We start from the raw sequence: 13696 nt of genomic DNA, 5'->3' as shown, positions 1-13696 counted from the left end.
TAATTTACTATCGAAGATTTTACACCGTTAATATTAGTTAGTTACAGTACAAAAACAAAATTAGATTTAGAAAATTGTAACCAATAATCAATTAAAACTATATACTATGTATTCGTACACATCCATTCAAGTATTATCAATAAAATGTTGTTATTCCAAAAAAAAACTAAAATATGAACAATGGCAACTAACAACAGGTGTGGCAATCTATGCCAACCGCGTATCATTTCGTACATTTTATCTCGACAAACAGAGATAACCTAGCTATGTGTAACGCTTATCTTCAGATAATAACCAGTTACGATTCGATCGTCTGCGAGTGGGCTTACTTTTGAAGTTGAAGTTAAAAGTGAAGTGATATTGAAGTGTAATGGCGGGAGCTGGCAGAGGCGACGGCAAGGGGCCGGCGGTCGGGAAACTCGAATCCCAGATTTATTGTATCAAGTATACTTTGTTCTGCTTCAACGTCGTACTGTGGGTGGGTACAAATTGCAACCACTGCAACTTTCTTTTTTTCTTTACCTTTTGTTTCCGTATTTCTTTGATTGTACAACGCTTGTACAAGGTTGGTTTGCGACACACTTTGAGAAGCCAGTACATGTTGTGCTTTGATTTAAAGTTATAATTGTAAGGAGTTGAATTACGTTTTCATTGTCACGTCATGAGTTCTACGTTACTTACTGATTAATTTTCGTACGCAACAAATAACGTAAACGTGTGTAACAGTTGAAAAAAGTAGAAATATAATTATACAACTTCAAAATAACTGTTTAAGTTATTGGCAAATCCAGTTGTTAACAAATTAAAATACTCGAAAGATGCCTTAGCTACAAAATACGAGTATGTTGTGTTGTAAATGTGTAGCGAAATTTGCTATTGGCTACAGCCAGATATGGTCCACTACTGAACAAAGGTTTCTCCTCAAAAATTGGGTAAACCTGGAGAGTACTCCGCCACGCTACTCCAATGCGGTGTGGTCAAAAATCCTGCTAGGTTATTTAAACCCAGCTATTTAAACTGTTCGAGTAAGAAAACAAATGCTAAACGTAAAATGACTCACTATTTAACTAAACTATATCTACATTTAATGAATCATGGACATAAAGTGGTAAAAGTTATTATTATCACACCATAGTATATACACGACCAAGATTCGCTATTTGTATTCTTATTAAGCAAAAGCTTTCTATTATAACCACGTTTACAATGCAATTCGCTAACGAGTGTATTATGTGTTTTTAAAACGATTTATTTTTCTGAAACCTACTGTTTCACGCTAGTAATGGGTATGGCATTGGTAGCTCCCGGTCGAACAACACTGGCTCTACCACCTTTCGTATTTCCCTCAAATAGAAAAGAAGCTGTGAAAATAATTAGCTGCATAAAGAATAGTTTTCTTTTACAAATTTCTATTCATTCCAATACGCACAGGTACTTTTATATTTATCCTCGTTATTCTAAACAATAAATATGGAATGTGTCATTCATGCTATCTTTGTTTTTTTCTATTATGAGGTCATTACGATCGTGTAGTATAGTTGTAGTGCTGTCTCTCTCACACGTTAGATAAAATATAAGATAACATTCAACGTCAATATTGTATCTAATACGAAATGATTAATGCGCTTCGATTTTGTATCTAAAAATATAATACGAAAAGAAAATTTATTTGCTTTGGAAAATCCATTAAAAATCCATTAATTGAACACTAGAAAAGATTCAAATTCCTAATTGAAAATGTCCAAGCCAATTTTTAAATTAATTAATTAGAAGTTATAAAAAAAATAGAGTTCAAATTTGTATAAATTAAACTACGTAGTTTTCTTATTTAACATCCAAATACTGAAATAATATATTAAATAAACAAAGATATTCCAATATATAGTAATAGACGAAAATATCGTCCACGAGTTATTACCAAGTGGTAGTTAATCTGAATATTTTGTCAACTGTCAGCGGGATAAAAGATTTTATATGAATACCATGATAATGTCCAGTTTTTGTACCCTTAATTATTGTTCCTTCAAAAACCTTTTCTCAGTTACTATAAATGAAGATCTTGGTTTTTTATGCAAGAGTATGTTTATTTTTGCCTACAACCGAGCCCAATTTAGGTTACGCAGTTATTTGAGTCATTTTTGTTTTGAAATCCTCTTTGAAAATGTATTTACTCGTACGTGTAAAACAAAATATGGGAAGAAAACTCCGCGGAACTCGTTTGTGGAAGAACGTAGTTATTTTTAATAAGCTACCGAATTCTATATAACTTTTCTCTTAACAGATATGTTCCATAATAATTTCTCACATAATTATAGTAATGACTGTAGTATGTTTTTTTATCAAAGTAGCAAACAGGTACATAGATCATTAATTCTAGGTAAGTGGTCACTGCCGACCATGAACATATGTAACAAACTCCATATAGAATTCAGCTTCTATCTGAAGCCGTTCACAGATGCCCATGAAACAGAAAAAACTGTCTCTTCTATGCAGATGTCTTACCAATCCTGGAAACTAAGATAGTCTTTTTATTTATAACGCACTCAATTTATATAATTTATTCAAAGTTTACTTGCAAATGATTGAAGTTTATCAATTTCTACTTGTCAGAAATTGTCTAATATATAAATTTACTTAAGAAAAGCATTTGGTTGGTTGATTATTATGAATAATGAGCTTAAGTCAGCCAGCATCTACTTAAATCATTAATAATAAAAATAATAAATCTTCCTACAATGCATTCTACTCTTTAATCATTTTTATCACATGAAGCGAGTATTTCATACGCTAAAATAAAGGGCAAGGCACAAAGAATCACTTTATCAGTGCGATAAGGCACTTGTCCTGTTTTCCGAGTATAACGCTGTCATGCGCTGAATCACGCGTATAAATAAAATTCCATTACAAATTACTAGTAGTAGCACTTCCGTTTTTAATTCCTGCATCTCCTATATACTTCGTGGTATCGTCATTATCTTACTTTGATAAATAAAATAGAAAGATACCTATTTCATCGCCTTGAAATTGAATGAAGCCACAAAAGGATGATTTTGTCATTTATTGATTGAGTAAAATTAAAAAAAAACCTTACTACGCAATTTACGTAATAAATAAATAAGTATTTCAAAGATTTTAGGAACATTTTAGAACGGAGACGTGGCAACACTTTATTTACGCAACAATTTCAATTCTCAGAACTGGTTACACTTTCTTGTTAGGAGTGATCAATCTACGTATTTTACTCATCTAAGTTATCTTACTTGAGTTTCAATTGGAATGCATGATATGATTGGTAATAAAAGTAATAAATGCCATTAGACTAATAATACCTATTATGTCTCAATCAACACATGGAGCAACGTGAGGTTTTTACGATTGAGGTTGCTAACTTAACAAGCTAGCAGTCCAACGGCTTGGAAGAGGTACCTGCCGCTATGCAATATGCATACCTGTGAACACCTTCATATAAAACAAGGGCTCTTGTCTGAAGACGATCACAGATGTGATACAATTTGAGGCCCACAGCTATCCAGCATTTACACCTTACCAACGATACGCAATAACTGTTTTACTCTAGAAAAAGTTGATCCTAAAACACCACACGCTCAATAATGTGATCACATTCACCAAAATCCCAAAAAATATGTAATTTAAAAATGTAATGAACAAAAATGTATAAATTATTAATTATTCTCTTTGCATTATGTATAAAACTTGAGCGTTAAGCATTTAAACAGTGTAAAAATACTTAAGTACACTATTGTAGTATAGACATACTCTATATAGTTCAAATTAAGCTTTCTTAGGTCGTAGTGGCACAGCTGCTACGAAATACAGTTGAGGCGTATAAATCAGCCGCATTTTAAAAAGAAAACTGTAAATGTTTTGTAAGAAGGCAAGTCTGTAAAACAAAGTTTATTGTTTTAAGTCTGAAATAATACTGCTAAGGATATTTACGTTAAAAGCATTTTCTTTTTAATATTCTATACCCATAGCTTATTAACTCGAGGATTATTTATTGAAAACATTATGTGTAATGTTTTATGAATGAATTTAAAGATATTTATTTAAGATGCTAGACGATAATTTTGCTGTCAAGTACGATACAAATTAAAATTCAACTCTCATTTATTCAAAATTGATTCATATAGAACTCTTTTTGAAAATTGAAATGTTTTTTATATTTACGAGGATGTTAAATGTGCGTTGATACAAAATGTATAAATAAGTAAACCTATTCTATCTCACACTTCGGTTTTATATATCGCACTAATACACAAAATTGTGATTACACAAGCTCTTAAACCTGAAACTGAAATCGTTCAGATGTTTACCTAACCGGGTGTCGAATCCAGAACTCTGAGTCTGTTTGATAATTAATTCACTAGTTGGAGAATTAAAACAAAATTATTTGATACTCTATGTTATACTAAAGCATGTAATAATGTTACAACATTACAGAGTAAAGTTGTGAAGTACGTACATTAGACGCACATGGCGTCGCAGTAAATCGCGCTCCCCGGCCACAACTTGTGTCGATACAGGGATTAAGTCGGATTAATTAGGAAAATTAAGCGTTACATTAGTAAAAGTAGTCTAGTGGTTGAAAGACTCTCGATCGGAATATCCAAGGTTCGAATCACGGGCACCTCTGATTTTTTGAAATTATGTACGTGTTAGACTTTAATTATAACATATATTATAACAGCGAAGGAAAATATTGCGTGAAAGTATATATGAACGTCTGAAACTATAAAAATAAACTTTTTAAAGGTATATGAAATCTACCAATTCGCACTTGGCTAGCGCGGCGAACTCTAGCATAAGTCTAAGCCCTTCTCTTTCTTAGAGGAGACAGTGATGGCACAGTAATCGATTAATGACATAAATAAAGCACTTCTTGTATCTCAGCTTTATCAACTTCACTAAATATGAAAATGTAATGTTCATTAGACGGAAAGTTAAAAGGTATAAATTGTAATTACCGCTTCATTTCGATGACAACACTAAAGCAGCAATTTTTATTAGTTATTTTTCCCAGAAATCTACACTAATATTATAAAGAGGAAAACTTTGTTTGTTTGTTTGGTTGTAATAAATTGGCTCAAAAACTACTGGACCGATTTTAAAAATTCTTTCAGCATTCGAAAGCTACACAATCCACGAGTAACATAGGCTATATTTTATATGAAATATGTTTGATAAATAGATTTTGAGGCGGTACAAAATTTGCCGGCTCAGCTTGTATTTTATAAAACTATAACAAAACAAACTTTGTAAGTAGTAATTTATATCTGTTACAACTTACGGTGCACTATTTAAAAACATATATAATTATCTATGTCATGGTTATTTACGAGTATTTTTGTCTAAGGTGCTAAACTGTTCTATATAAAATAATAGTCAGATAAATAACGAAGACTAAAGTCGAAGACTAAAGTTTTAATAAGAAAAATAACTAACAAATTTTCCAAAGTAGAAACACTTTGGAATTTTTAAAATAAGTCCTTTAAATGCAACGGCTGTTGTAAAAAGTTGCGTATCAATTATTCCCGTTGCCAAAAACGATAGCGGTCCTCTACGTATAGCGCAATTAACACTTTTTAATTGGACGCGTTATTTGAATACAATCATTTAGGTAGGCATTGCGACAGAGCCTTTAAAAATACTCGAATTATACAGTTTCGACTGTTACGGTACTCCTTCATCAGTATATCGGTTATTTTTTGTATAGTACTTAAGTACGAGTAGCAAACGAACATGCAATGCACCTAATAAGTTGCTACTGCCTCCTATGGACATCTATAATCAACCTAAGGTAAAGAATCCTACCTAAGTCTGGTCTAATATCAGTGCTGCTATTAGAGACACTACTATTAAGTATTAGACAGAAGGTGTGGCTTTGTTGCCTCCGGAGACGAACCACAAATAAATTTATCAACTTCAAATTATTGCATCAAGTAATGATTTAGCAGTATCGCTCTTTATGACAGAAAGCTTAGTTCAAATATCACACATATACCTTTTATATATGAACTAATCTCCGATCATATTTCTATTAAGAAATACTTCTGTCATGGCATCATCGTAAATTTTTAATTCATACGAACAGTGATGTATATTATATTAATGAAACATATTGAAATTTACTTCCCAATATTTCGCCAAATATCAAGAAGCTCCGTACGTGTCCGTACGTAGCCGTACGCACACACGCGCTTCATGAAGCCACACATTACATAATAATAGCTCAAACTTCCTACTTCCACGTGATTGGTGGCGGCATCGAACTTGGGCCAAAACGAGTGTCAAGTGTCGTTCCCGAACACTTGTTAAGGTGTTCCGCACAAATGAGTAATAATTGCCGAAGTAATCCGAGGGGTTTCGATAATTGACTTTTGGGCTCACGCCAATAGAAATCTCTCGTAAAGCATGAAATTGATGCAAAAGACCGTTTTTAAGTGTTCTTTGTCGTTCGTAAAATTATAAGGTCGGATCTAAATATCATAAAAATCTTATATGAGATCGAACGCAGTTAAGTTTGCTGCCGTTAGATTAACAACCCTTACTAATAATCAATGTTTAATCAATTTAATCTAAACAATTTCTACCAGAAACTACCCGAAATGATCAAATTTCAATATTTATGAAGCGAAACTTGGTTAGATTGATTTTATTACTAGCGGGCGTATATCATGTTAATATTAATGTGTAATATGTCTTGTCAGCCTATTTATTTACAAAACACAACATTAACAAAATTACTTACACCAGTGTTATACAGTAGCTCTATCAAAAGTAGCACCTTTAACTTATAAACCGTTTAATTTGGTTTATCGGTAAAGCTTCTAATGATTTAGGTACATGAAATTCTATACCTATCTGCTAGATCTAATATCATGTCATAGTATATTAAATTACTTATCAGAATGTAATTAGGTGTTACGTTATAACAAAACTTAGATGGCATTGTAAGTGTGGTTATATTTGTAAATATGAATAACAGTTTCCAAAAAAATGTCTTAAATAAACAAACGGCTATCTACAATTACAGTAAACGATGTTCAAACCAATTAGTAAGTTAAGATTTCTACCCTTATTTGCAAAGGTTGTTCCACAAGGGGTATTGACATGCGGGTACACGCAAGATATATGAGAACGTTTGCCTAAGACAAGGTTCGCCTTACAGTAATGTCAATTTATTGACTTCTCGACCTAAATTAAATCTTTAAGTAGTTATGAAACGTAACTAGTTATAAGTTACCCGTTTTTTATTCCCAAAAAGGTTACCAAATTTACACACAAACAAACGATAAAAAATTCAAAATGTATACATTAAAATTGTACACTATGTTTAACTGCATACTATAAATGCATATCAAAAAGCAAACAGATTAATAATAAATTAAAGATTTATATGTAGACCGTTCTACGCATTCTCAGTCTATACCTATATCCATTTATTTAAATTGTACTTTCTTTTCTCGAAAAATATTAAAGTAATATGTTTTATTTAGAATAAAGCCAATCCAGTAACTGATGAATAAATTAATAAAAAAGTTAATATTTTGTTTAAGACCAAAATCTAGTGTGGAATTTAGAATGCATAATTTACTATGTAAAGTAGACTACTGTACGCTTAGTATGAGATTTTACGTTTTTACAAAAATTACTGTTTTTGTATCTGTTTACGTATTTCCCATATATTTCCAATCAGTTCTGATGCAGTCCGCTAGGGCCGCTGATTGCTCGTCCCTGTAGTTCGCACCAGACGGTGTGGCGAGCGCCAAGCTCACCTGGGCGGAGCCCGACGGGGCAACGCGCTAAGAGGGCTCCGGTTGCGTTCCTTTGGAGATCCCGGAGCCCTCTACGCAGCGCCGAGGACGGCCACCGGGGGGGTTTTAGTGCGGTAAGAATCCCACATAACCCTACGTCGCTCCCACGACACCGGGTACCTTTTGAAGGTTTTCCCCCTCGTAAACAAAAAAAAAAAAAAAGGGCCGCTGATTGCAAATGGATTAGCAAATACGTAAACATATACCAAAACAGTCATTTTCGTAAAAACGTAAAAACTCATACTAAGGGTAATGTTGCCATAAAATTTATTATACTCGATATCTTGTAGCCGTTGGTACAACAATAGCCTAAAACCATTCACGAAGTTAGGACTCAATCAAACGAATCCACAACAATTTAAGTTTCTATCAACTTGTAAACCGATTCCCGCCTCGTCGACTCGAGTTATAATTTTAATGAATTTTCGACGATGTTTTAATTAAGTATTGATTGTATTATCACCCCGAGTTTCGGTACTGTTTATGCAGGTGAGCTATATGGAATTTTCATTACAAATTTCTTAAGTGAACTAAGAAAATAATGCTTGATCATTTGCTTTTGAAACAGGTTAGTTTCAAGCATTACATCAATTAGTTAGAAGAAGCGACCATAACAGTGTACAAAATGTAATGATTATCTATACGAGTATCAGTTGTAATGATAGAGAATCCTTAATACAATACTGTTAATTCTTTACAAAATATCAGATTTCGATTTTAAGACATAAAACAAGCAAACACCCGTCAGCCAGTGACGAAGTCTTCGCAGTGCTTTACAAATTTAATTTATTAATTTAAATGACTACCCGACTGGGAATAGAATCCTAAATCTTTTGCTAGTTAAATCGGTTTGGTGGCTGCTCCGCCATACATATCGTTTAAATTCTAAATTTATAAAATGCAATAGGAGTCAATATTGAATTTCGTAACTTCTTCTATGTAAATATTCAGTCGAAAGGTTCAAGATTGAAACTGCATCAAAAGTAAATATTAATAAATTAAAAGCCATCTTTCAAAAACTCCATTTAGTTCTTCGTTAAAATTGCAAATAAGTTCAAGAGTTCGCTCTGCTATAGTTTTGCCTGAATTCTTCTGAATGACTATTTTTATACTGCATAAAATATGAAGATCTAAGTACTAATAAATTAAAAATATCTATAAATTAGATTGTGTGTGCATAAACTTTAGTAGTTTCATCGAGCAGTTGGATCAACGCAAATATGGTTTAAAGTGTGGTCAAGAAGTACATTAATGTATAACCAAACAAATTTTTTTTTCTTCCAATAGGCAGTTGCTGTTAAGCCAGCAGGCGTCAAAAGCTTTATACTCGTATTATAATAAGAGTAGTTTATTGGTAGAGAAAACATTAAAAGGCAGAATGATATCGACTTCTGGCAAGAAGCTACAGCGTCAGTTTAAGTGGAGGACATTGAACATATTTATAAATGAAACGAAAAATGTATGAATTCTACTCTATTCGCCAATGAGATGTACTTTATCCGTCAATAAATTTCATAAACGTCGTCTGCCAATTTTCGTAAAAAATGTGTTAAATTCGCGAGGCGGCCCGTAAATCTGTTACTTTTACTGTAACATATACCATACCGTGTCATTCGAAATTGAAATATCTCGTCGTCCCAGTAACTTACGACGACGGTTTGATTTATCCGCCACCCCAAAAACCAGACGGGAATTAGCCGGAGGTCGAAAATAAAAGCCGATTATCCTAACTCAACACGTCGAAACACTCTCAGAGTTGAGTGAATGTTTTAAAACTTAAAATTCTAAGCGAATTCCGAGGGATATGCGAATTCATAAAATCTCCCATGTAAGATATTCAAATCCCTTAAGTGCACGTTGTGGTCGAATTGCGAGGAAAAGCCTCATTTTAAAGCGTTACAATCTTTATTATTCCAGCTTTGGTGGCTCCCAAGAGTCACAATAAGGTGCTTGACAACTGTTACAATGAAGCCGAAATGCTGCCGTTACTCTTTACTCAAAGTACTATCAATATTGCGAAAACTCGTCATACACCTAAAATGAAAAAATACCATAACGCGCTAAAGAGAGTCCTGAAACTTTTTACGGCAATCCTTAAGTCGGCAATCTATGTTACCAATATAAAATTTAATGCACAAAATATTCACGTATCTACGTTGTTATGACATATTCATACTTAGGAGCCGCCGTTGGCGTGGCAGACGAGTACCGAGCGAGTTTTTACGACGCTATAAATTTTTAACGTCACAAAAAGTCTCTTTTAGCTCCCAAAGAGAGCAAAACATGGTAAGTAGACGCAACTTGTGACGCGTACATAAATATTGAGATTTCCCAAAAACAGACGACAAAAACAAAGGAGAGACGACTTTTTAAGAAATTGCTAAGGAAATGGACTTTTTTCAATTTATTTAACTTATAGCAATTATTATTATTATGACTATAAAAACGTACAGCTACATACATACATACATACATACATAACCTATAAAGATAATGAGAAGACACACCATATACCATGTATATAGTTGACTTGTATTGAATACCGTTTTATTTTAGTTAGTAAATCAAATTAATCTTTCCTTCCACTATACATCTAAATTCCTTCATTCCACAGTTATTCGGTCTGTCCATATTCGCGCTCTGCCTATGGATCTGCATCGAGCCAGGGTTCAATGAGTGGATGCGAGTGTTGGAGCTGCAGCGGTACTTCATTGGCATCTACATCATTCTAATCGCCTCCCTCGGTATCATGGTCGTCGCCTTCCTTGGATGTGGGTCTGCCTTGATGGAAAATGTTGTGTTGTTGTATGGAGTAAGTTCTTCGATTTATTTTAACTCTACGTCTTAATTTTCTTCATTATATTCTTGCATGTCCATTTTGATGGAATCGCAATGTTTAAAAAAACATTGAGACATTGATTTCATCTGATAATAATTATTTTAACTTTAATTATTGAGGTGCGAATATAGAAAGTGACTAAAGTAAAGTAACAAGAACACATCAAAGTTTTACTGCTTCTAATAAAATTGTTTATCTAGGGGTGATATAAAATTCTTAAAATAAATAATTATTGTGATTACTTACCTTTAGGTAGCCAATCTTCCTTATCAGTTAGTTATAAATGAATGCAACTTTGATACCTCTACAGAGAAATAAAGAAAATGTATTCTAGAACATGAATATGATTGGGAATTAAACGCCTTTTATAAAATTTATTACTTTTACAGTACATAGGAACACAAGCTGCCCTATTTGTGTTTGGACTGATCGGTGCATGCGTGGTTCTTGATTTCTCCACGTACGACTCTAGCATTCAACCTATCATGAAAGATGTCATCCTTAGACTTATGAACAACCCACAGCATGATGGAAGCCGGGAAATTCTGAGGATGGTGCAGGAAGGGGTAAGAATGAACTTCCAAACTTATTACTTGAATATATGATTTTTTCCGAAGAACTATACAATGAATTCAATGGTTATATTATAAGCTTAATAACTTAACTAAAATTTTGCTTATAGTAGTAAAAATAGAAAACTTTAATTTTTTATTTTTTATCAAAAAGATTATCTATTTCATTTTTACCCAAACATATAAAATGTAAATTACACTTAACAAAAAAAAAAATATATGTAAAAATGTGCCACTCCATGCTGAGATGCATAGGAGTCATCGGCATATTACTGATGATACTTTAGAATAGTTTTTGCTTGTTCAAACCCTGATCGAATATCAAAATTAATTCACGCATAACCAGCAAATAGGTAGCTGACGTGAAAATTGGAAATGGAGGTCCAGAGCAACTCTGGGCTACAGCCGGCCGTTAGGGACGTCGCACTAATCGAATGACTTCCTGCCATGTCCCGTGCCGTGTCCGATTGAATATTGTCGCGTTCAAAAATCCACCGGGATCAAACTTCTGCTGAAAATCCAGTTTGAATCGATCATTTGGTTCCGCAGTATTCCGGTTATTTTTTGATGCGTTTTTCTATATATCGGCTGGACTATCCTTTCAGCCACGTTCTTCGTGATTGATAGATGACTGATTGAATCAAAGTTTCATAGACTAAGCGTTTATTTGTCTTTGGTAATCATGTCTCTTGACAGAGGTCAATTTAAATTAAAACAATTTAACAAAGCTATTGAAATGGCAAGAATTAATAATTTCTATAAATTATTCGTTTTATTTTTAATCATTTAGTGACACATTTAATTTTAAACAATAATCCTTATTTATACTCGTACATTTAGTACGAAAATCAGCCAAACAATTCTATCAAAATGGTGAGTTAGGAAATTTATTTCACAAAAAATGAACTATTTAATAACTTCAGATCGGCTGCTGCGGTGCTGATGGACCAATGGACTTCATCAACTTGAACAAGCCTCTACCAGCTGAATGTCGTGACTCTGTGACCGGCAACGCTTACTTCCACGGCTGTGTTGATGAGCTCACTTGGTACCTGGAGGGCAAGACTGGGTGGCTGGCTGGTATCGTGCTCGCATCTTGCTTAATATGTGTAAGTCAATTATTACAGAAATATCTATAGAAACTTATAGAATTTTAGTAGTGTGGTATAAAACCTAGTGTTAGTTACCTCAATTTTAGGTACGTAAAGTTAGGCAGGTAGTTTTGTTTTGTTTTAACGAAAGTTTGGAACTACTTAAGTTATACATGCAATTAAAATATTTATAAAAAGATGTAAATATGAAAAAAGATTTCATTGTTTATTTCATGTGCAACAAACACAAAGAAAGGAAGTTATGCCATTCCCTAAAAGCTACAAAGTATAAACGACTTCTTAAAAATATTGGCAGGTGATCAACGCTGTTATGTCGCTGGTTCTCATCCAAGCCGTGAAGAAAGAAGAAGAAGAATCCGTAGTCTATAAGAATTAGAGGAACTTACAGATATAGAATTAAGAGATATACAATTAAGTATTAAACTTTATTTTTATAAATGACACTAAAAATGTTTTGCTTGTATTAAACATATTCATTGAGCCACCGTTTTATATTTTAATTATAATAGTGAATAAATTTAAAATAAATCGTAAAACATAGTGGTATTATTTGGTTTGTTATGAGTGTACTAGAATAAAATAAATTACTACTAAGTATTTCTATACAAGATTACGACAGCAAGAATCCAAGATTTATTTCTTAGAATTCTTAAATTTATTATTACCTGGTTCACAATACATAAGAAATTAAAGAGTGCTTTATCAACGGACCAAAATTTGGTGATATCCGACTAATTGCTCAAAAGAATCGTGAAACGCCCGAGCACTAGTCAAATGAATAATAATTAATGAAGTGTCCGGATGATTGGAGAGTCGACATCGTTGTTGGGCCAAAAACGCCGAGTATCAAGTGTCGTTCAATCCGCGGAACACTCGTTAAGGTGTCTGCTCAAATGAGGAATAATTGCCGAAGTTATCCGAGGCCGTTCGATAATTGACTTTTGGATCCACGCCAAGATGTGCCTCTTGAACCCGAGGGGCATGTAACATTTGGCCAAGTGATCCCCTTTTGTTTGAGTTGGGATTCAAATGCGCATGCATATTTACCGAGAGCAATCAACTGCATGAGAAGGCGTTTTAGTGGAAACGTTTCCAGCGTAAAGTTCGTAGGGGAAATGGAATTTTAGATCATTTACTATGTAGCTGAAAAGCTCGAAACCGATACATGATCTATAGAATTGAAAGAGCTTGAATATTGCGGGAACCGTTTCATATCCTTTGAAAATATTAATCAATGTAACATCACAATCTACTCGTAACTACCCTTTCCAAAATGGAAGTCTCCTAAAAAGAAGATAGAAATAGATATAGAAAAGAGATTATAGCTGTATAATTTAA

At 33.3% G+C, this 13696-nt stretch overlaps 1 protein-coding gene across 1 annotated transcript; it reads left to right on the top strand.

Annotated features, from left to right (window-relative positions):
* Positions 1–259: 259 nt before the first annotated feature.
* On the top strand, positions 260–12834 carry Tsp2A (tetraspanin 2A). The gene is made up of 5 exons (XM_073086004.1): positions 260–478; positions 10450–10647; positions 11064–11240; positions 12170–12355; positions 12654–12834. Exons 1-5 carry the CDS (start codon positions 371–373, stop codon positions 12732–12734), a joined length of 750 nt encoding a protein of 249 aa, XP_072942105.1. The 5' UTR covers positions 260–370; the 3' UTR covers positions 12735–12834.
* Positions 12835–13696: the final 862 nt, after the last annotated feature.

This window comes from Epargyreus clarus, unplaced genomic scaffold (assembly GCF_041222505.1).
Source record: "Epargyreus clarus isolate Ecla_fem2 unplaced genomic scaffold, WU_Ecla_fem_2.2 ptg000023l, whole genome shotgun sequence".
Lineage (NCBI taxonomy): Eukaryota > Metazoa > Arthropoda > Insecta > Lepidoptera > Hesperiidae > Epargyreus > Epargyreus clarus.
This window is presented reverse-complemented; position numbering and strand designations above follow the sequence as displayed.

What these genes read in the sequence shown, in the direction of transcription:
- Tsp2A (XM_073086004.1), top strand. Translation starts at nt 371, where the DNA reads ATGGCGGGAGCTGGCAGAGGCGACGGCAAGGGGCCGGCGGTCGGGAAA. An exon ending in GCTTCAACGTCGTACTGTGG is followed by an intron (nt 479 to 10,449) that starts GTGGGTACAAAT and finishes TTCATTCCACAG; the next exon opens with TTATTCGGTCTGTCCATATT. An exon ending in TCGCATCTTGCTTAATATGT is followed by an intron (nt 12,356 to 12,653) that starts GTAAGTCAATTA and finishes AAATATTGGCAG; the next exon opens with GTGATCAACGCTGTTATGTC.